The 24,608-nt window shown below is 44.8% G+C and overlaps 1 protein-coding gene across 3 annotated transcripts in view; it reads left to right on the top strand.

The window, feature by feature from the left end:
- DDX11 (DEAD/H-box helicase 11) overlaps positions 1–24,608 on the top strand; it is a 113,301-nt gene that overhangs the window by 76,951 nt on the left and 11,742 nt on the right. For 2 of the 3 annotated variants that reach the window (XM_056517826.1, XM_056517828.1), the window contains 8 exons: positions 2,369–2,413; positions 3,625–3,692; positions 5,242–5,280; positions 6,606–6,726; positions 6,893–7,018; positions 8,441–8,553; positions 19,318–19,390; positions 21,304–21,407. In XM_056517826.1, coding sequence (XP_056373801.1) covers positions 2,369–2,413; positions 3,625–3,692; positions 5,242–5,280; positions 6,606–6,726; positions 6,893–7,018; positions 8,441–8,553; positions 19,318–19,390; positions 21,304–21,407 — 689 coding nt within the window. The remainder of the gene's footprint in view (positions 1–2,368; positions 2,414–3,624; positions 3,693–5,241; positions 5,281–6,605; positions 6,727–6,892; positions 7,019–8,440; positions 8,554–19,317; positions 19,391–21,303; positions 21,408–24,608) is intronic. The other variant, XM_056517827.1, reaches the window with a different exon arrangement.

Genomic DNA, 24,608 nt, shown 5'->3' on the forward strand with positions numbered 1-24,608 from the left:
AACATTTGTAGTAACAAAATCTTTTCTTACTGTACACAAATCCTGGCGCCGGTCGCCTGGCAGTAGCGTCTGGGAGATCTGGCACCCTGCACAGGACTGAGTACAGTAGAAGTTTTTGGACTTCACTAAGGAGAGCTGCCAACACTAGACAGATGGCGCCTTCTGGAAAACCGTACACAATTATCTCACCCCGACTTCCATCATAGAGAATAGGAAGCTGCCACATCTGTATGTGAGACAGTTACCTGGATTCTGCCACGTCTTTACTTGTGACAGTGACCTGGATTCTGACATGTCTGTACGTGTGACAGTGACCTGGATTCTGCCACGTCTGTACGTGTGACAGTGACCTGGATTCTGACACATCTGTACGTGTGACCTGGATTCTGACACGTGTACGTGTGACAGTGACCTTGATTCTGACACATCTGTACATGTGACAGTGACCTTGATTCTGACACATCTGTACATGTGACAGTGACCTGGATTCTGCCACGTCTGTACATGTGACAGTGACCTGGATTCTGACACATCTGTACGTGTGACAGTCACCTGGATTCTGACACACCTGTACTTGTGACAGTGACCTGGATTCTGCCACATCTGTACGTGTGACCTGGATTCTGACACGTCTGTACTTGTGACAGTGACCTGGATTCTGACACATCTGTACTTGTGACAGTGACCTGGATTCTGCCACGTCTGTACATGTGACAGTGATCTGGATTCTGCCACGTCTGTACGTGTGACAGTGACCTGGATTCTGCCACGTCTGTACGTGTGACAGTGACCTGGATTCTGCCACGTCTGTACGTGTGACAGTGACCTGGATTCTGCCACGTCTGTACGTGTGACAGTGACCTGGAGTCTGATACGTCTGTACATGTGACAGTGATCTGGATTCTGACATGTCTGTACGTCTGACAGTGACCCGGATTCTGACACATCTGTACGTGTGACCTGGATTCTGACACATCTGTACGTGTGACCTGGATTCTGACACATCTGTACGTGTGACAGTGACCTGGATTCTGACACATCTGTACGTGTGACCTGGATTCTGACATGTCTGTACGTGTGACAGTGACCTGGATTCTGCCACATCTGTACGTGTGACAGTGACCTGGATTCTGACACATCTGTACGTGTGACAGTGACCTGGATTCTGACACATCTGTACTTGTGACAGTGACCTGGATTCTGCCAAGTCTGTACATGTGACAGTGACCTGGATTCTGCCACGTCTGTACGTGTGACAGTGACCTGGATTCTGACACATCTGTACGTGTGACCTGGATTCTGACATGTCTGTACGTGTGACAGTGACCTGGATTCTGACACATCTGTACGTGTGACCTGAATTCTGCCACGTCTGCACGTGTGACAGTGACCTGGATTCTGCCAAGTCTGTACGTGTGACAGTGACCTGGATTCTGATACGTCTGTACGTGTGACAGTGACCTGGATTCTGCCACGTCTGTACGTGTGACAGTGACCTGGATTCTGATACGTCTGTACGTGTGACAGTGACCTGGATTCTGACACATCTGTACATGTGACAGTGACCTGGATTCTGCCACGTCTGTACATGTGACAGTGACCTGGATTCTGCCACGTCTGTACGTGTGACAGTGACCTGGATTCTGATACGTCTGTACATGTGACAGTGATCTGGATTCTGCCACGTCTGTACGTGTGACAGTGACCTGGATTCTGCCACGTCTGTACGTGTGATAGTGACCTGGATTCTGCCACGTCTGTACGTGTGACAGTGACCTGGATTCTGCCACGTCTGTACGTGTGACAGTGACCTGGATTCTGATACGTCTGTACGTGTGACAGTGATCTGGATTCTGACATGTCTGTACGTGTGACATTGACCTGGATTCTGACATGTCTGTACGTGTGACAGTGACCTGGATTCTGACATGTCTGTACGTGTGACAGTGACCTGGATTCTGACACATCTGTACGTGTGACCTGGATTCTGACATGTCTGTACGTGTGACAGTGACCTGGATTCTGACACATCTGTATGTGTGACAGTGACCTGGATTCTGATACATCTGTACATGTGACAGTGACCTGGATTCTGACACATCTGTACGTGTGACCTGGATTCTGACATGTCTGTACGTGTGACAGTGACCTGGATTCTGACACGTCTGTACGTGTGACCTGAATTCTGACACGTCTGTACGTGTGACAGTGACCTGGATTCTGCAGATAAGTGGCACTGCCAACTAGGAAAATGTGGGTAGTGATGTGTGATCCCCGGCCCCTGTTACATTCACTGTAACTTAGATGATATTTGTGTATGGTCACCCAACAATAAGGTGTAAGATATAACCCTGCCCTATGTTCACAGGTAACGTCAAGCAGAACCCAAACTTCCAGAAAGTATCTCAGCCAGGTGAGTATCCGAGGAATTCCCATACAGCATAGTGATCTCTTATATATAGGTTGAGTGAATAGAGAGGGATAAGGAAGATGGATGGATGTGAGATGAATAGATCTGACATGAGATGAATAGATATGATTTAAGAAGGATGGATATGACATGAGATGTGTAGAATATGATATGTGATGGAGATGACATTACATGAGATGGATGAATGTGATATAGATTGATATATACAAGATGGATGGATATGATATGAGATAGATAGTTAGATGTGAGATAGATAAATACATATGAGATAGATAGATACACAAGCTTGTAGTTGGCAGCACAACCCAAAATGCAGAGGTAAAAAATGGGTGCCGACGAAGAAGAGACGGTCACGGTCTATCCAGATAATACACAGAAAAATCCGCAGGACTCCAAGAGCAATTCAAAGGGGATTTATTGTCCCATGCAGAAAAAAAGTGATACAACGTTTCACCGGTCTATTCACCGGCTTTCTCAAGCATGTTGATGCTAGATAGATAGATAGATGTGAGATAGATAGATAGATAGATAGATAGATAGATGTGAGAGATAGATATGATAGATAGATAAATAGATATGAGATAGGTATGAGATATAGATAGATAGATAGATATGAGATAGATAGATATGAGATAGATAGATAGATATGAGATAGATAGATAGATAGATAGATAGATGTGAGGGATAGATATGATAGATAGATAAATAGATATGAGATAGGTATGAGATATAGATAGATATGAGATAGATAGATATGAGATAGATAGATAGATATGAGATAGATAGATATGAGATAGATAGATATGAGATAGATAGAGAGATAGATATGAGATAGATAGGTATGAGATAGATAGATAGGTATGAGATAGATAGATATGAGATAGATAGATAGATATGAGATAGATAGATAGATAGATATGAGATAGATAGATAGATATGAGATAGAGTGAGGAGGAAGCAGCATGATACACCATGGTCTTCTATACCCTGATCCCTTTATGTGTCCTCGTTCCTCTTTCCCTACTTACATAGTTAAGGCTGCGACACTGGTGTTTACTGAGACAGATATTTCCCATCATTTCCCATATTTCCTATCACCTATATGTCTCCAGTGATACATAGAGCGATACATCGTCATGTCCGGACCTATACATCTAACACACATGATTATATCTGCATTTTGTGTTTCCCAGGTACAACACTGAAGTCCATCAATGATTTCCTCTTCTACAGTCAGGTGGACAATATCAATCTCTTCAAGGTATTATGATCCTCTTCTCTGATCCGTCCACTGACGTGAACTATTGGAGGTATATACCTGTGTTTTCTAAGCTGCATGCCTCCAGCTGTTGCAAAACTACAACTCCCCACATGGAGGTTTCTCTAGGGAAACATGACTGAAGGATGTTTTTTTCCTTGGGCTTAGAGCAGGGTTTCCTGACCAGGGTGCCTCCAGCTGTTGCAAAGCTACAAATCCCAGCATGCCCAGACAGCCTTTGGCTCTCCAGCACTTAGGAGAAGGGAAGAAATCTCAGTGGAAACCATGGATGAAGAATTGCCCTTCTCTTGGACAAAGAACAGTGTTTCCCAACTAGTCTTCCTCCAGCTGTTGCAAAACTACAACTCCCAGCATGCCCAGACATCCATTGGCTGTCCGGGCATGCTGGGAGTTGTAGTTTTGCAACAGCTGGAGGCACCCTGGTTGGAAAACACTGGTTTATACTCATCACAGATCTGTAGGGAGTAGTCTCTGTATATAACATCACCTAACATGTCAGCGGGATTAACACCTAGGATACATTTTCCTGTTACATTTTATCTATGTATTTGTTGCGATCCTCTACGGACGCTCGGAACGTTAGATTTCCCTTCTGAATTTTTCATGTTTCACTTCACATCTTTATCATCTCTTGAGAATCAGAGCAAGTAGAGAAGTGATGCAGCTTTAATGCAAGTGAAATTCAGGAACGATGCCAAAAGTTTTCCTAGGTTTTTTGAGAATTTTATTTATTTATTAAGTTACTAATTTATTTTCAAATATATTTATATATTCATTCATTTATTTATTTTATAAGTTATTTATTTATTTTTAAAGATAATTATATTTAAAATTCTTTACATTTTTATTTCTTTATATTTATTTCTTTATATTTTTATTTATTTATTGTTGCAGTAATATTATTATTATTATTTTTTTAAATCAGAAAAATGTTATTGAACATTTTTCAAACAACAAAACGAAACCACAACCCCCCCCCCCTTAATTCCTGTGTCATTCATACATTGCATAGATATTGTACAACCATGAAAAGAAAGACAGACAGACTAGCTCACTCCCCCCAACAACACTTCAATATTTATTTATTTAGTTAGTTATTTAGTTATGAGCATGATTTCGGTGTTTCTCTTTTGAGCAGAAGTAATCACAAAAAAGCTGTGACTTTCTTTCCTATTAGGGAGATGGTGACATTGAGCTTGAGGCGTATAAGACTCAGATTGTATCTGGGATCTTGGGGGGAGCCTAAAATTGAAGGGGAAAAAGCCGATCAGGGCACATAATAGATGAAGTCAGGAGGCGAGGGACCCATTAATAAGCCTGTGCGGCCCCTTGGCGGCTGATTTCTGGCCGTTCGCTTTATCGATCATATTTTCCTGGTGTATATTTATCTCTCCTGTCATACTGCTCTATTTCGGGAGAATCTATCCTGTGTGTTAGTTCTTCACTTGTCAGTTTTCAGCTCCAGCTCCATAAGTTATGATATTCTGCATCCTTAGTATTGTGTGATTCCTCGCTTCTCTCTCCCACGCAGGTCCATAGATATTGTACGAAAAGCATGATCGGCAGAAAGGTAAGGGGGATATATACATGGAAGTGAGAGAAACAGAGGGGGGATCCCTGACCTGTCCCCCCCCCCCCCACCCACGTCTAATGAGTAGAATAGAGCAGAGACCTGATGCGTTTTGATTTGTCTCTTGCCTAAAGCTGTCCAAACACATTAAATAAACATGGGATGAAAGGATCTGGAGGTGGAGGGGACAGAGGAGTCTGAGAAGTTAGAGAAGGGAGCAGAGGGGTCTAAGGGGGGATAGAGAAGCAACAAAGAAGTCTGAAGGGAGGAGTCTGAAAGAGGCAGATGTGTCTGGAGGAGGGGACAAAAGAAAACTGGAGGGAAGGGACAAAGGAATATGGAGGAGGGGACAGAAGAGTCTAGAGGGAGGGGACAGAGGAGTCTATAAAAGTCTAGAGGGAGGAGACAGAGGAGTCTGGAAGAGTCTAGAGGGAGGGGACAGATGAGTCTGAAGGGGGGGGGACAGAGGAGTCTGGAAGAGTCTAGAGGGAGGGGACAGAGGAGTCTGAAGGGAGGGGACAGAGGAGTCTGAAGGGAGGGGACAGAGGAGTCTGAAGGGAGGGGACAGAGGAGTCTGAAGGGAGGGGACAGAGGAGTCTGAAGGGAGGGGACAGAGGAGTCTGAAGGGAGGGGATTGAGGAGTCTGAAGGGAGGGGACCGAGGAGTCTGAAGGAAGGGTACAGAGGAGTCTGAAGGGAGGGGACAGAGGAGTCTAGAGGCAGGGGACAGAGGAGTCTGAAGGGAGGGGACAGAGGAGTCTGAAGGAAAGGTACAGAGGAGTCTGAAGGGAGGGGACAGAGGAGTCTAGAGGGAGGGGACAGGAGTCTGAAGGGAGGGGACAGAGGAGTCTGAAGGGAGGGGACAGAGGAGTCTGAAGGGAGGGGACAGAGGAGTCTGAAGGGAGGGGACAGAGGAGTCTGAAGGGAGGGGACAGAGGAGTCTGAAGGGAGGGGACAGAGGAGTCTGAAGGGAGGGGACAGAGGAGTCTGAAGGGAGGGGACAGAGGAGTCTTAAGGGAGGGGACAGAGGAGTCTAGAGGGAGGGGACAGGAGTCTAGAGGGAGGGGACAGAGGAGTCTGAAGGGAGGGGACAGAGGAGTCTGAAGGGAGAGGACAGAGGAGTCTAGAGGGAGGGGACAGAGGAGTCTAGAGGGAGGGGACAGAGGAGTCTGTATTGGGTCTTGCAGTGGCTTTCTCCTTGTTCAAAATAGTGAATAAGGGAAGATCGCGGTCATGTGACCCACATACTGTATACCGACGGCTTTTAGTCTAGTTCTTGGCTCATTACTCTATAATTCATTATTTGCTTTTCCTTCTTTTTGCAAGTTGTTCGGCTTCACTGAGAAGTTTGGAGGGACGGCTGTGATCATCCCGGCGAAGGAAGCTCCCAAAAGTGGAGGACTGCAGCAATTTCTACAAAATCTGAATCAGAAGAGCCAGGGAGAAGGTGAGAGCGGGACTGGGGTGTAAATAGGAGAAGGAGAATGGGGGGTCCTAGTATCTGGAGACAGGGCCATAGAGAATCCCAACATTACCAATGGGGTTGTGCCTGCTGGGACCGCCGCCTCTGATGTGTATATATTGTACAAATCATTGTATCATCTCTATTACAGGGGCGGCCGATGGTTTACAAGAGAACGGCCCCGCGCGGAGCGCATCCCCCCTCATGCAGATCGAAAGCTTCCTCTTTGCATTGACCAACGCTAACAAAGATGGCCGAGTCCTGGTGCAGCTACAAGGTACGATGCGGCGTTCTCTATCGCTCTGCCTCCGAGGCGTTCGCTTGCTTGGTCTGAAGAAGACATTTATTATTGATGACTGAGCATGAATTCTTTATTATGGAGCACAATGCTGGCTGTCAGTACCAGCTCGGCAGAAGCGAATCTTATGGAGGAGACTATTGAAAGCGTTTATTCTCAATCCATAATCCCAGTGCGCAGATCTGTGAGGTTCTGTGTTACAGAAGGACGGAGCGGACCCCCCCCCCCACGTGATAGAGCCCGCTGGGTAATGGGGTCCGCTTGGTCTATCTTACATAGATCTCACATTTAATTTTTATGCAGGTAACAGAATAGAATTTTTAGTAATGAAAAAAAACTAAAATTAATTCAGATAAAAATAAATATATCAGAGGGATCGTCGGGGGTAGAGATGAGCGAACTTTCAGTAAATTCGATTCGTCAGGAACTTCTCGGCTCGGCAGTTGATGACTTTTCCTGCATAAATGAGTTCAGCTTTCAGGTGCTCCCGTGGGCTGGAAAAGGTGGATACAGTCCTTGGAGACTCTTTCCTAAGACTGTATCCACCTTTTCCAGCCCACCGGAGCACCGGAAAGCTGAACTAATTTATGCAGGAAAAGTCAGCAACCGCCGAGCTGAGAAGTTCGTGACGAATCGAATTTACTGTAGGTTCGCTCATCTCTAGTCGTCATCTGTCTTATGTCTCTTCAGATGGGGACGGCTGCAATGATGAAATAACTTTTCCTATCTTAAAGGGGTACTCCACCCCTAGACATCTTATCCCCTATCCAAAGGATAGGGGATAAGATGTCTGATTGCGGGGGTCCTGCTGCTGGAGACTCCCACTGTCTCGGCTGCGACACCCCAGACATCCGGTGCATGAAGTAAACTTCGCTCTGTGACAGACAACTGGCGATGCGGGGCGGAGGCTCGTGACGTCACGGCAATACCCCCTCAATGCAAGTCTATGGGAGGGGGCGTGACGGGCGTCACGCCCCCTCCCATAGACTTGCATTGAGGGGGGCGTGGCTGTGACGTCACGAATCCTATCCCGCTCTGGACAGTTCCTAAAATGGACAGAGGTGTCAGCAGAGAGCACTGTGGTCAGGCAGAAAGGAAATTTAAAAAGAAAAGAACTTCCTGTGGATCATAACAGCAGCTGATAAGTACTGTAAGGATTAAGATTTTTTAATAGAAGTAATTTACAAATCTGTTTAACTTTCTGGCACCAGTCGAGTTAAAAAATGTTTTCCAGTGGAGTACCCCTTTAAGTGCTGTCCCATAGACTATAGTGCCGTTCTGGATCGATTCCTACAAAAGAACAAGCACGTTCATTCTTATTGCGGCGACTCGTACAGAAGTGTATGATCGGCGCCTATAGGTCTGTGCACCAATGAGGAGATGACACGTGTGTCCCCACAGGTACCGTGGCGCAGAGCAGTCTGAAGTTCCTCATGCTGAACCCAGCTGTGCATTTCGCCCAAGTCCTGAAGGACTGTCGTTCTGTGATCATCGCTGGAGGGACCATGCAGCCGGTAAGGAAGCAGAACTGTGACCTAGTTAGGCTGCGTTCACACGGCCGCCTGTCCCTGGTTTTTTTTCCCCGTTTCGGTTCCGTTCTTTCAGGCTGTAAACGGATTAAAAACGGTTTAAAAAACAAAAAATCCCATTCATGTCAATGGGATTTTTTTTTTTACGATTCGTTTGTACCCGTCTGTGCTCACTTCCGTTTTTTTGACGGCAGAAAAAACGGCACATGCAGTATTTTTTCTTCCGTCAAAAAAACAGAAGAAAAAACTGATACAGTAAATTTAACATTGAAGTTGAAAAACTGATGAGCCTTTAATGTCATCCGTTTGCATCCGTTATTGTCTGTTTTTATTTTTGACGGGAGAAGAACGGGACGTGTCTAGACGGCCGTGTGAACGCAGCCTTACTTGTCACCAGAGCCGTCCCGCTCCTCAAGTCTGTACGCCCCTCAGGGAACGCCGGCTGGGATCTGTATACAAGGCCCGTCTGTGTGTAGAGCAGTATTGTGTGATGTATACACTGATCAGCCATAACATTAAAGGGTACCTCTCATCAGAAAACCTTTTGATATATTATAGAGTAATGTAGGCAGAATAACTTTACAATTGCATGTTATTAAAAAATATGCTTCTTTCTATTTAATTTTCCACTTTGAAGAAATGACCACTAGGGGTCTCCCTACCAGTCCTGACAGCAAGCATTTCAGACTCATGCTGGAGTCCTAAACACTACGAGCTGCCAGTCTGCTTTGTTCACAAAGGAGAACACTCAGAGCTGCCAGCCTGCTTTGTTCACAGTCTGTTTGGCTGTGAACAAAGCAGGCTGGCAGCTCTGAGTGTTTAGGACTCCAGCATGAGTCAGAAATGCTTGCTGACAGGACTGATCGGGAAAAATACAATAGAAAGAAGCATATTTCTCATTAACCGGCTATTGGAAAGTTATTCAACATTCATTAATCTAAAATATATCAAAAGTTTATTTGATGAGAGGTCCCCTTTAAGACCACCCTAGTATCAGGATCCTGTCCGGCCGCAGGCCCTGTAAGATGGATCAGATAAATCTAGAGGTCAAGACACTTCTGCCATAAGGCCACAATTAGTAACCTCAGGTGACGCCACCTGCTGTCACAATGGAGCAGCACAGAGGCGACCCATGACGTACGTTTACCACATGGGTCCGGTGAAGGAGTATGGTGCGTGCTCGGCGGGTGCCAACTGCAGCTGACACTAGCCAGATAATTTGGACGATGATCATTTAACTGTTTAATGGACGCAATCAATAGCGATCGCGGCATTTAAAGGAGTACTCTGGTGCAAAACTTTTTTTTTATTATCAACTGGTGCCAGAAAGTTAAACAGATTTGTAAATTACTTCTATTAAAAAATCTTAATCCTTCCAGTACTTATTAGCTGCTGAATACTACAGAGGAAATTTGTTTCTTTTTGGAACACAGAGCTCTCTGCTGACATCACAAGCACAGTGCTCTCTGCTGACACATCTCTGTCCATTTTAGGAACTGTCCAGAGCAGCATATGTTTGCTATGGAGGTTTTCTCCTGCTCTGGACAGTTCCTAAAATGGACAGAGACGTCAGCAGAGAGCTCTGTGTTCCAAAAAGAAAATAATTTCCTCTGTAGTATTCAGCAGCTAATAAGTACTGGAAGGATTAAGATTTTTTAATAGAAGTAATGTACAAATCTGTTTAACTTTCTGGCACCAGTTGATTTAAAAAAACAGTTTTCCACCGGAGTACCCCTTTAACCCCTTAAGGACATAGGGCGTATCATACGCCCCCGTTTCCAAGTCCTTAAGGGCCGAGGGCGTATGGATACGCCCTGAGCATTTCCGGCCCCCGCCGCTAGCCGGAGGGGCGCCGGAGCCGGATGCCTGCTGAAATCGTTCAGCAGGCATCCCGGCATATCGCCCAGGGGGGTCATTATGTCCCCCCATGTCGGCGATCGCAGCACATCGCTCATCAATTCAGATGAGCGATGCGCTGCGATTCCGTTCCCCGCCGCTCGCCGGGCGGGGATCGGAGCCGGATGTCTGCTGATTTCTATCAGCAGACATCCCGGCAGTGTGCCGGAGGAGGTCCGGAGGACCTCCTATACCGGCGATCGCTGCAGGACGCCGGTAACTACTTACCGGCGTTCTGCAGCGGTTCCGGGTCATCAGGGTCACGTGTGACCCTGTGACCTGGATATAGATGGTGACTGGTGGTGTAGTATACACCACCAATCACCATCCGTACTGTACTGGGGGCTGGCATTGTGGCCACCCCCCTCAGTACAGTTGTGATTGGGTGGCCAAAGTGGCCACACCAATCACAATGTAATAGGAGGGGATGGTGGGGGCTAGGAGCACGTTGCTCCGTTCTGCCCCCCATTCCACTTAGATCTGGTGTGCAGGACGGAGCCCCGTGCTGCCCACCATCCCCTCAGTTGAAAAAAGTGCCCCTTGCCCCCTTTTCTGTGGCCCCTTGGCACAGAAATCACACAGGGTTAGCTTTAGATTAGGTAGGGACAGGTTAGGGTTAAAAAAAAAAAGCCTTATTTTTTCATTTTTTTTTCGGCGTACCTCAGTGGGTGTCCGTGGGTCCGTAGCACCTTTAGCTGCGTGACCCCGGCCCTGCTGGGTCGCTGCGGTCTGCCGCCAGCCTTTTTTTTTGGCGCAGATCTTTTTTTTTTTTTTTCCCTAAGCGTGTGTGCGGACCCTCTTAGTTATAAAAGAGCGGTCCGCCACCGTTTGTTAAAGCCCACCCGCCGCTGATCAGTCCCGTAGTACTGATCAGCGTTTTTTTTGTGGTGCCGGCGCTTTTTTTCGCGTTTTCTAGCGCTTTTTTTGCACCCATAGGCGGTCCGTGCCACCAGTAGCAGGCGTGTACTGTGTGGCCGGACCGTACCTGTGTGTGCGGCGTGCCTCACCGCTGTCAGTGATTTATCACTGATCAGCGTTTTTTTTGTGGTAAAGGCACTTTTTTCGGTTAACGCGTATTTTTTTTTTGCACCCATAGGCGATCCGTGCCACCAGTAGCAGGAGTGTACTGTGTGGACGGACCGTACCTGTGTGTGCAGCCTGTCCCACCGCTGTCGGTGATTTATCACTGATCAGCATTTTTTTGGGGTTCAGGTGGGTGCATTTTTTTTCGGGGTAAAGCGTTTTTTTATTTTATTTTTCGGGTTTTTTGTGTGGGGGTCTGTGAACAAGCCACCAGCCACTGTTCTGGGCTGAGTGGCTGGACCCCCCACTGACTTCTGCGCCCCCTGCCGCCACAAGCGCTAATCAGTGCGCACACCACTGAATAGATAAACGCTTTTTTTTGGCGCAGGGCTTTTTTGCGCTAGAAGTCCCCTTTAAAAAAAAAAAAAAAAGTCCCCTTTTTATTTTATATATTTTTTTTGTTAGGGCGGGTTAGGTTAGGTTAGGTTGGGTTAGGGCGGGTTAGGGAGGTAGTATCGCACCACACCACACGCAGCACACACACCAATAAAGTTTCCCCCCCCACACACACACATACCCGTATCCCCATTAGAGTAGGGAAATGGCCCGCAGAGCGTTTTCGGCGGAGGAGGCATATGCCATAATTGCCTCTGACACCGAGAGCGGCTCAGAGGACGATGAAGACCCCACCTTCCTTATTTCATCGTCCTCCTCATCATCTAGTTCTGATGATGAGCCACCAAGGCGGCGGAGACGCCGCCGTGCGGTGCCGCAAACCTCCTCTGCCCTTGACCCTGTGCCCCATGCTAGTATGAGTCCCCCTGGCGCTCATACTAGTGAAGCCCCCCTGCCAAGGTCACTGGTACCTTGTACCGGAGAACTTGTCTGGGCTGAGCCAGCGGACCACGAGCCCGTGATTCCTGAGTTTGTTGGCGACTCAGGAATCAAAATTAACATCGCCGGGTTCACTGAAAAGGACTTTTTCGGTCATTTTTTCAGTGACGACTTTGTTAATCTAATGGTTACACAGACGAATCTGTACGCCCAACAGTTCGTCGCCGCTAACCCGGGCTCACTTTTAGCTAGACCCGGCGGCTGGACTCCAGTCGATGCAGCCGAAATGAGGACCTTTTGGGGCCTCGCGCTGCATATGGGTATAGTTAAAAAACCCTGTGTCAGGCAATATTGGACTGGGGACGTCTTTTACCAGACACCCCTCTACAGTATGGCCATGGCACGCTCCCGGTTCGAGGCCATTCGGAGATGTTTGCATTATGCTGATAATGCGGCATGTCCCCCCCGAACTGATCCCGCGTATGACCGCCTGTATAAAATCAGGCCGGTCATCAATCACTTCGGGGCCAGATTTTGGGAGGCCTATGTCCCGGGGCGGGAGGTCTCTATTGATGAGTCGCTCATCAGCTTCAAGGGGAGACTCAGCTTCCGGCAATACATCCCGACCAAGCGAGCGCGGTATGGCGTGAAGATGTATAAACTTTGCGAGAGTACCTCCGGGTACACTTGCAAGTTTATAGTGTATGAGGGACGAGATTCCCGTTTTGAACCCCCAGAATGTCCCCCCACTCTGGGTGTTAGCGGGAAAATCGTTTGGGGCCTTTTGCACCCATTGCTAGATAAAGGTTACCACCTTTACGTGGATAACTTTTATACTAGTATCCCTCTTTTCACATCCCTCGCCGCCAGATCCACGGTCGCTTGTGGGACAGTCCGGAAGAATCAAAGAGGCCTTCCGCCCCATCCCCTACATGCTCCTATCCCCCGGGGTGAGTCCCGTGCCTTTTCCCATGAGAACCTGTTGTTGGTCCGGTATAAGGACAAGAGGGATGTCCTTATGCTCACCACAATTCATGGGAATGGCAGCACCCCTGTCCCTGTGCGAGGTACCGCGGGACCGGTCCTCAAGCCCGATTGTATTCTGGACTACAATCGGTATATGGGGGGAGTTGATCTTGCTGATCAAGTCCTCAAGCCATATAATGCCATGCGGAAAACACGTGTATGGTATAAAAAGGTTGCGGTCTACATGGTACAGGTTGCCATGTACAACTCTTTTATACTGTACCAGAACGCTGGCAACACAGGGACATACCTGGAGTTTCAAGAGGTAGTTCTAAGGGCCCTCATCTTTGGTGACCGCCAAAGAGCGGGTCAGAGCACCTCTGGAACTTCAGTGCCCCGGATCGTCCCCGGCCAACACTTTCCAGGTGAGGTCCCCCACACTGGAAAGAAGGGACGATCTCAGAAAAAATGCAGAGTGTGTCACAGGAGGGGGATTTGGAAGGACACCACCACTCAGTGTGACACTTGCCCCGATCATCCGGGCCTCTGCGTTAAAAACTGCTTCAGGGAGTATCACACTTCCATGGAGTACTAAATTTTTAATCCTTTTCCCTGATTTTAATTCCCCAGAATTCAGCTCCAATGTACCAGTCCAGGGTACATTGACTTCCAAATTTTATACCAAAATACCCTACCCACAAAAAAATCAAACCCAAAACCTCTTTCCCAATGCCCATCATAACATCTTTGTCCCCCAAAAAATGGGTTATGGGACACAGAGTCAACGGCATTGGAGGTTTGCAGTTGCTTCAAATGCGCAACGCTCTCTCTCCCCACCTGAGCGGGTTGCGCATTTGAGGTAACAGAATAGGGACGGCCCCACACATTCCCTTCCCAGAATGATGATTCAGAGTATAGGGTTTGGGGCGGGCATCATTTTTACTTTTGGCTGTACTCTGGGTCATCATTCTGGGAAAATAATTGGCACATCAGTTCTAAAATTGCAATTTTCTTCCCCCCATAGTACTCTTCATCCATTCCTGGAAAATAAATGAAGGGAACACCCGTCTGTTCCAAATCTCCACTTCACCCTATACACCTTCCCTAGGGGTGTACTGTTTATAGTATTCTCACATGTGGGTGTTCCTTTCTTGTATTTTCCTCTGAATGTATGTAACTGTTAGGTCCGTAACAAACATCCACCTCAAATGCGAAGAGTTCTCGCTGAGCTCTGTCGTATTTCCAGGCGACAATTCGGAGTCACATGTTAGTTGTTCCCAGAAAGATGAAGCAGAACATAGGTTGAAAATTGCAATTTTCAAAAGCTACCCTTCATTCATTCCTGGAAAATAAATTTAGGAAACACCTGTGCGTTAAAAATGTCCTCTTTACCCCTATACCCATTCCTCAGGGTGGGTACTTTCTGTAATAGTGTCACATGTGGGTGATTCATTTTTGTATTTTCCTCGGAATGTATGTAACCGTCAGCTACTGATATGCCAAAGGTCACAAATACAAAGTGACCTCTATGACTTCTGAGCCTTGTTGTGCGCCCGCCCAGCACGTTACCCCATATGTGGATGTATTTTTATAGTCAGGTGGAAAAGCCCTCAAAAATTTGTAACCCAATATCTCATATTAACCCTTGTGAAAATGTAAAAAATTGGATAACGCCAGCATTTTAGTGTAAAAAAATCAAATTTTCCAATTTATGGACCACTTTTCAAAAAACCTGTGAGGTGTTATTTCCCACTGTACCCCTTGTTACGTTCATTGAGGGGTGTAGTTTCTAAAATGGTGTCACATGTGGGTTTATTTTTGCTTTTGGGGGCTTTATAAATGCACGGGACCCCCGACTTCAATTTCAACAAAATTTTCACTCCTTCTATTCTGAGGATTGCAGTGCGTCCACAGAGCAATTTACATCCACATATGGGGTATTTTTTTTTCTCAGACAAAATTGTTCTACAAATTTTGGGGGCCTTTTGCCCTATTACCCAATGTGAAAATGAAACATTTGGGGTAACACTATCAATATAGTGCAAACAAAATCAAATTTTTCACTTTTACGGCCCACTGTTCAAAAAACCTGTGAGGTGTAAGTACTCACTGTATAACTGTTACTTTCCCGGAGGGGTCTAGATTCCAAAATGTGATGCCATGTGTTTTTTTTTTGCTGTCCTGGCACCATACGGGCTTCCTAAATGCGGCATGCCCCCAGAGCAAAATTTCCTTCAAAAAAGCCAAATGTGACTACTTCTCTTCTGAGACCTGTAGTGTGCCAGCAGAGCACTTTTCACCCCCATATGGGGTGTTTTCTGAATCGGGAGAGATTGGGCTTCAAATTTTGGGGGGTATTTTCTGCTTTAACCCTTTGTAAAAATGTAATTTTTTGGGAAAATCAAGCATTTTAGGTAAAATTTTTTATTTTATTTTTACTTATGCAAAAGTCGTGAAACCCCTGTGGGGTATTAAGGCTCACTTTACCCCTTGTTACGTTCCCCAAGGGGTCTAGTTTCCAAAATGGTATGCCATGTGAGGTTTTTTTGCTGTCCTGGCACCATAAGGGCTTCCTAAATGCGGCATGCACCCAGAGCAAAATTTCCTTCAAAAAAGCCAAATGTGACTCCTTCTCTTCTGAGACCTGTAGTGCGCCAGCAGAGTACTTTTCACCCCCATATGGGGTGTTTTCTGAATCGGGAGAGATTGGGCTTCAAATTTTTGGGGGTATTTTCTGCTTTAACCCTTTGTAAAAATGTAATTTTTTTGGAAAATCAAGCATTTTAGGTAAAATTATAATTTTTTTTTTACTTATGCAAAAGTCGTGAAACCCCTGTGGGGTATTAAGGTTCACTTTATCCATTGTTACGTTCCCCAAGGGGTCTAGTTTCCAAAATGGTATGCCATGTGTTTTTTTTTTGCTGTTTTGGCACCCTAGGGGCTTCCTAAAGGTGACATGCCCCCCAAAAACCATTTCAGAAAAATGTTTTCTCCAAAATCCCCTTGTCGCTCCTTCCCTTCTGAGCCCTCTACTGCGCCCGCCGAACACTTTACATAGACATATGAGGTATGTGCTTACTTGAGAGAAATTGGGTTACAAATAATTGTAAAAATTTTCTCCTTTTACCCCTTGCAAAAATTCAAAAATTGGGTCTACATGAACATGCGAGTGTAAAAAATGAAGATTTTGAATTTTCTCCTTTACTTTGCTGCTATTCCTGTGAAACACCTAAAGGGTTAAAACCCTGACTGAATGTCATTTTGAATACTTTTGGGGGTGTAGTTTTTATAATGGGGTCATTTATGGGGTATTTCTAATATGATGACCCTTCAAATCCACTTCAAAACTGAACTGGTCCCTGAAAAATATCGAATTTCAAAATTTTGTGAAAAATTGGAAATTTGCTGCAGAACTTTGAAGCCCTCTGATGTCTTCCAAAAGTAAAAACTCATCAATTTTATGATGCAAACATGAAGTAGACATATTGTATATGTGACCCAAAAAGAAATTTAATTTGAATATCCATTTTCCTTACAGGCAGAGAGCTTAAAAATTAGAAAAATGCTAAATTTTCAATTTTTTCATCAAATTTGGGGATTTTTCACCAAGAAAGGATGCAAATATCGACAAAATTTTATCACTATTTTAAAGTAGAATATGTCACAAAAAAACAATCTCAGAATCAGAATGATAACTAAAAGCATTCCAGAGTTATTAATGTTTAAAGTGACAGTGGTCAGATGTGCAAAAAACGCTCTGGTCCTTAAGGTGAAAAAGGGCTCGGTCCTTAAGGGGTTAAACAGTTTATGGTGCACATCCCTAGTGGTCTGATTGGCACCCCTGCAATGTAATCCCGGGGTGCTGACCGGTTGTCAGGGCACCCAGAGGAATAACCTAGAACTCGGCTATTGATATAGCACTGATCTAATAGAGAGATGTAATGCATATGAATTGCGTTAATGTATATGAGCAATCAGAAATAGATAAGAAAAAGGTAAAAAATAAATAAATGCAAAATAGTAAAATAAAAAAAAATATATAAATCTACAAAATATATATATGTGTGTGTGTGTGTGTGTGTGTATGTATATATATATATATATATATATAATGTGTGTATGTATATATATATATATATATAATGTGTGTGTGTGTATATATATATATATATATATATATATATATATATATATATATATAATGTGTGTGTGTATATATGTATCTGTGTGTGTATATATATATATATATATTCATTTTTTTTTATATATGTGCGTGTGTGTGTGTGTATATATATATATATATATATATATATATATATATATATTCTTTTTTTATATTTATATATTTTTGTATATTTATAAATTTCTGTGTGTATATATATATATATATATATATATATATATATATCCTTTGGCTGGATAGATAGCCTTCACCTTGGGCAACAGAGAGGATAGATTAACCCCTGCACCATCAAATTTGCTGTTTCCCAACTAGTGTGCCTCCAGGTGTTGCAAAACTACAACTCCTAGCATGCCCGGACAGCCGTTGGCTGTCCGGGCATGCTGAGAGTTGTAGTTTTGCAACAGCTGGAGGCACACTAGTTGGAAAACACTGGTATATACTCATCACAGATCTGTAGGGAGCAGTCTTTGTATATAACATCACCTAACATGTCAGTGGGATTAACACCTAGGATACATTTTCCTGTTATGCCGGGAGTTGTAGTTTTGCAACAGCTGGAGGCACCCTGGTTGGGAAACGCTGATCTAATTACTGAACAATGCAGTGTGGCTGGAGGGGACATATTCCTGCTATAAAAGGCAACTGCCATCAAGGGGTCCGGCTGTCATTAGAGGGGAACTAATATTTAGGTGGTAGGTGTCACAGTAACATCCACTCTAGACTAGTGGTTTCCAAACTGTCAACCTCCAGCTGTTGCAAAACTACAACTCCCAGCATGCCCGGACAGCCGAGAGCACATTTATAAAATCCATATGTTGTATAAGAGGTAAAGCTGCCGGACGCCCTCCTTGTGTCCTCACTTCAGGAACCGCATTTTATTTTGTTTCCTCCTCCGACTGGATAATCTGCAAGTCAAATAGTGTAAAGTGTCAGAGTCTGTTTCCAGGGGATTAGGCCGAGATAGGATCAGGAGGAATTCGGCGTCTCCAGGGATCAGTGACTGAGACGCTGCTGAAACGCTCTGATCAGTGACTGAGACGCTGCTGAAACGCTCTGATCAGTGACTGAGACGCTGCTGAAACGCTCTGATCAGTGACTGAGACGCTGCTGAAATGCTCTGATCAGTGACTGAGACGCTGCTGAAACGCTCTGATCAGTGACTGAGACGCTGCTGAAACGCTCTGATCAGTGACTGAGACGCTGCTGAAACGCTCTGATCAGTGACTGAGACGATGCTGAAACGCTCTGATCAGTGACTGAGACGCTGTTGAAACGCTCTGATCAGTGACTGAGACGCTGCTGAAACGCTCTGATCAGTGACTGAGACGCTGCTGAAACGCTCTGATCAGTGACTGAGACGCTGCTGAAACGCTCTGATCAGTGACTGAGACGCTGCTGAAACGCTCTGATCAGTGACTGAGACGCTGCTGAAACGCTCTGATCAGTGACTGAGACGCTGCTGAAACGCTCTGATCAGTGACTGAGACGCTGCTGAAACGCTCTGATCAGTGACTGAGACGCTGCTGAAACGCTCTGATCAGTGACTGAGACGCTGCTGAAACGCTCTGATCAGTGACTGAGACGCTGCTGAAACGCTCTGATCAGTGACTGAGACGCTGCTGAAACGCTCTGATCAGTGACTGAGACGCTGCGGACATCTACCTGGATCCTCTGCCAAACAGGCCATTGTATTCCTGACACCTACATTACCCGGCCTCTGTGCTGCGGACCCCTCACCACTATATTAATGTCTCATCAGAGACGTCACATCCATTGCGATCTCTCTCTGATCAGTGAACCTTTCAATGTTATAGATCTGACGGCCGACCATCATTGTTGTTTTGCAGGTTGCGGACTTTAAGCAGCAGCTCCTGGCAGCGGCCGGACTCCAGCCGGACAGAATAGTCGAGTTCTCCTGCGGTGAGTGACGCTTCTCTCTCTCTTTTATTATGTTCTGAGCTAATTGCTTCTTAAACGTCCTGACAACAAAGTGTGAACATTGTGCTAACAGCTCAGAAACACCAGTCGGACAGGCAGAGGTCAGTTTGTAGGGCGCTTAAAGGGGAACTCTGGTGGAAAACATTTTTATTTATTTTAAATCAACTGGTGCCAGAAAGTTAAACAGATTTGTAAATCATATGGAGGTATATAAATATAATGTAACATTTTTATCCCATTTTTTATAATTTTTATCACTATTCTTTTGGACCCCTATACCCCATGCAAGGGCCCTGCTGGGGCTTTTAGGTTGTCCTTTATTATATATACATTTTAATCAATTGTTGTATCTAATAAATACCATATATTAACCTATACTGGACCAACTCTTATTTTTCTTACTTTTTAAATTGTACCTTGAGGACTGGTTTTATATAAATTATATTTATATACCTCCATATATTTTAATTATAGGCCTTTTTTGGGTAAAGGTAACACCTTTAACCTCAGGTACAATCTACCACTAAGTGAGCTACACAACTTTATACATTTCCTTCCCAGATTTGTAAATCATAATGAAAAAAATCTTAATCCTTCCAGTACTTATCAGCTGCTGGATGTTCCAGAGGAAGTTCTTTTCTTTTTAAATTTATTTTCTGTCTGACCACAGTGCTCTCTGCTGACACCTCTGTCCATATCGGAAACTGTCCAGAGTACAAGCAAATCCCCATAGCAAACCTATTCTGCTCTGGACAGTTCCTGACATGGACAGAGGTGTCAGCAGAGAGCACTGTGGTCGGGCAGAAAAGAAATTAAAAAAAGAAAATAACTTCCTGTGGATCCTACAGCAGCTGATGAGTACTGGAAGGATTAAGATGTTTTAATAGAAGTAATTTACAAATCTGTTTAACTTTCTGGTGCACCAGTTAATTTAAAAACAAATGTTTTCCAGTGGAGTACCCCTTTAACCCCTTAATGATTAATAGGTCATGATCTGACCTCCTGCTGCCATAGCAACCAGCGGCGACCCGCGATCGTATCTGTTGGTAAACGGGGGGAGCACCCTCACAGCATCTATGGGGTTAATGCGATTGACAGCCGGGTCCTGCCGCCGATCTTCTGCGCTGCCTGCGCTAGGATGTATGCATACGTCTCTGCGCGCGAACATGTCGGGTGCTGGGATGTATGCATACGTCCTATAACGGGAAGGAGGTAAAGGGGTACTCCGGAAATCTTATCGCCTGTTCACATAATTGGGGATAAGTGTCCAATCACGGGCATTGGGGTCGACCGCTAGGAGCACACGTGACCTCTAGAATGGCGCCCCCTCCATACATAGATACATGAGGGATGTACTCCAGGGAATACATGGGGGGAGCGTGTTTACCCCGATTCGGCAACATTCGATTGGACCCCCGCGATCAGACACTTGTCCCCCATCCTGTGTAAAGGCCATTGTTTCCCAACCAGGGTGCCTCCAGCTGTTGCAAAACTACAACTCGCAGCATGCCCGGACAGCCTCCGGCTGTCCGGGCATGCTGGGAGTTGTAGTTTTGCAACAGCTGGGGTCACCCTGGTTGGGAAACACTGGTATAGAGGATAAACTTACAAATGTTGGAGTACCCCTTCAAGTTGTCAGAGAATGTCTTCGACACTGGAGCCTATATCTGTAGGAGACGCTATCTCGCTGGGGCCTCCATATAGTCAGAAGGATAATAATAATATCATAACTCAATTATGAATTAAATTAATTATGGTAAAAAAATAAATATTAGGACCTTTATGAATTGCCGAAAATATACAAACGATGCAATTCGCCTTATCTGGGCCCGACTAAAGTGCTAGAAAGTAACTTTTGCAATAAAATAATAACACCCGCTTTACTCTTCTTATAGGTCATGTGATCCCACCAGAAAATATCCTACCCATAGTGCTTTGCAACGGGCCGACAAACCAACAGCTGGAATTCACCTATGAGAAGAGAGGGTTGCCCGATACGGTACTTGTCAGACTTTGCTTCTGTATCATCGTAAGGGAAGGGGGAGTTCAGACTTGTTTCACACCTTTAAAGGGGTACTCCGCCCCTAGACATCTTATCCCCCTATCCAAAGGATAGGGGATAAGATGTCAGATCGCCGCGGTGCCGCTGCTGGGGACCCCCGGGATCCCCGCTGCGGCACCGCGCCGCTATCATTACTGCGCAGAGCGAGTTCGCTCTGTGCGTAATGACGGGCGATACAGGGGACGGAGCCGCGTGATGTCATGGCTCCGCCCCTCGTGACATAACGGCCCGTCCCCTTAATGCAAGTCTATGGCAGGTGACGTGACGACCGCCGCGCCCCCTCCCATAGACTTGTTTTGAAAGGGGCGGGCCGTGACGTCACGAGGGGCGGAGCCGTGATGTAACGATGCTCCGGCCCCTGTATTGCGCGTCATTACGCACAGAGCGAACTCGCGTAATGATAGCGGGGTGCCGCAGCGGGGATCCCGGGGCTCCCCAACAGCGGCACCGCGGCGATCTGACATCTTGTCCCCTATCCTTTGGATAGGGGATAAGATGTCTAGGGGCGGAGTACCCCTTTAAGGCTGCGTTCACACAGCCGTCTAGACCTGTCCTGTTCTTCTCCTGTCAAAAATAAAAACTGACTTAAAAAAAAGAAAGAAAAAAAACGGACAATAACGGATGCAGACGGATGTTATCCGTTTAGATCCGTTGTTGTTCAGTTAATAAACCCCAAAAAAAAATAAGCATGTTCAGAAGTAAAAACGGATCAAAAAACTGATGCAAATGGCTGACATTAAAGGCTCATCCGTTTTCCATAGGTTTTTGTCGGGTCACAGCCGTCACGCCTCCTCCCATAGACTTGCATTGAGGGGGTGGGGCTATGACATCACAAGCTCCCTACTCCAGCGTTCGGAACAGTTTGTTCCAAACGCTGAGCAGTGGAGTACCCCTTTAACAAACCCCTTAACCCCTTCCCTCATGAACATTTATATCACCCCCCACTCTTCCCTTTTTTTCCAGTTTCTTAATACAATTATGTAAACAAAAAGAAACATATGTAGTATCACCACGGGCAGATATTTCCAAACTATTAAACCACCCGGTCAATGGTGTAAACGTAAAAAAAAAATACCGAAGTCCAGAATTGCGCATTTTTTTGGTCGATACATTTACGGGAGAGAAAAAATGTATAAAAAGCGATCAAAAAATCCCATCAGAAAGAAAATGCATCAGAACTTTACATAATGTGAACTGACCCCAACCCACTTATGAGTCTATAATCCGTTCACGTGGGTGACCTTCAGCACCAGCAGCCTAATTAGATGACCAGGTGCAGTGATCAGACTCCACCCCCTCTCTCTACAAAGCCAGAGGATTCCTGACGAATGTAGGCAGCATTAGGAAATGATTTCTGTGATGGAATTGGAATCATTATGGCTGAAAGCCCCCATGCCTGCTTCATTAGCTAAACAGGTAAGCACAAGGTATACACAAGAGCCTCTACATTATTCTCTATTAGTCTATTCTGCACTATATAGGTAGTGGAGTGCTTCATTAAAGGGGTACTCCCCTGGTAAACTTTTTCTTTATTTTTTATCAACTGGTGGCAGAAAGTTAAACAAATTTGTAAATTACTTCTATTAACAAATCTTAATCTTAATCAGCTGCTATTTGATCCACAGGAAGTTCTTTTCTTTTTGGATTTCCTTTCTGGCTGACCACAGTGCTCTCTGCTGACACCTCTGTCCATGTCAGGAACTGTCCAGAGCAGGATAGGTTTGCTATGGACAGTTCCTAAAATGAACAGAGGTGTCAGCAGAGAACACTGTGGTCAGGCAGAAAGGAAATTCAAAAAGAAAAGAACTTCCTGTGGATCATACAGCAGCTGATAAGTACTGGAAGGATTAAGATTTTTAAATAGAATTAATTTACACATCTGTTTAACTTTCTGGCACCAGTTGATTTAAAAAAAAAAAAATATATATATGTTTTCCAGCGGAGTACCCCTTTAACCCCTTAAGGACCACGGGTTTTTCCATTTTTGCACTTTCGTTTTTTCCTCCTTACCTTTTAAAAATCATAACCCTTTCAATTTTGCACCTAAAATCCATATTATGGCTTTTTTGCGCCACCAATTCTACTTTGCAGTGACATTAGTCATTTTACCCAAAAATCTACGGCGTAACGGAAAAAAAAAATCATTGTGCGATGAAATTGAAGAAAAAATGGCATTTTGTAACTTTTTGGGGGCTTCCGTTTCTACGCAGTGCATATTTCGGTAAAAATTACACCTTATCATGATTCTGTAGGTCCATACGGTTAAAATGATCCCCTACTTATATAGGTTTGATTTTGTCGCACTTCTGGAAAAAATCATAACTACATGCAGGAAAATTTATACGTTTAAAAATGTCATCTTCTGACCCCTATAACTTTTTTATTTTTCCGTGTATAGGGCGGTTTGAGGGCTCATTTTTTGCGCCTTATCTGAAGTTTTTAGCGGCGCCATTTTTTTATTGATCGGACTTTTTGATAGCTTTTTATTCATTTTTTCGTGATATAAAAAGCAACCAAAAATACGTTATTTTGGACTTTGGAATTTTTTTGCGCGCGCGCCATTGACCGTGCGGGTTAATTAATTATATATTTTTATAGTTCGGATATTTACGCACGTGGCGATACCACATATGTTTATATTTATTTTTATTTACATGTTTTTTTTTTTTTTTTATGGGAAAAGGGGGGTGATTTGAACTTTTATTAAGGAAAGGGTTAAATCACATTTATTAACTTTTTTTTTACTTCTTTTTTTTTTTTTTTTGCAGTGTTACAGCTCCCATAGGGACCTATAACACTGCACACACTGATCTCTTATACTGATCATTGTTATCCCATAGGGACCTATAACACTGCACACACTGATCTCTTATACTGATCATTGTTATCCCATAGGGACCTATAACACTGCACACACTGATCTCTTATACTAATCATTGTTATCCCATAGGGACCTATAACACTGCACACACTGATCTCTTATACTGATCATTGTTATCCCATAGGGACCTATAACACTGCACACACTGATCTCTTATACTGATCATTGTTATCCCATAGGGACCTATAACACTGCACACACTGATCTCTTATACTGATCATTGTTATCCCATAGGGACCTATAACACTGCACACACT

This window comes from Hyla sarda, chromosome 4, assembly GCF_029499605.1.
Source record: "Hyla sarda isolate aHylSar1 chromosome 4, aHylSar1.hap1, whole genome shotgun sequence".
NCBI lineage: Eukaryota > Metazoa > Chordata > Amphibia > Anura > Hylidae > Hyla > Hyla sarda.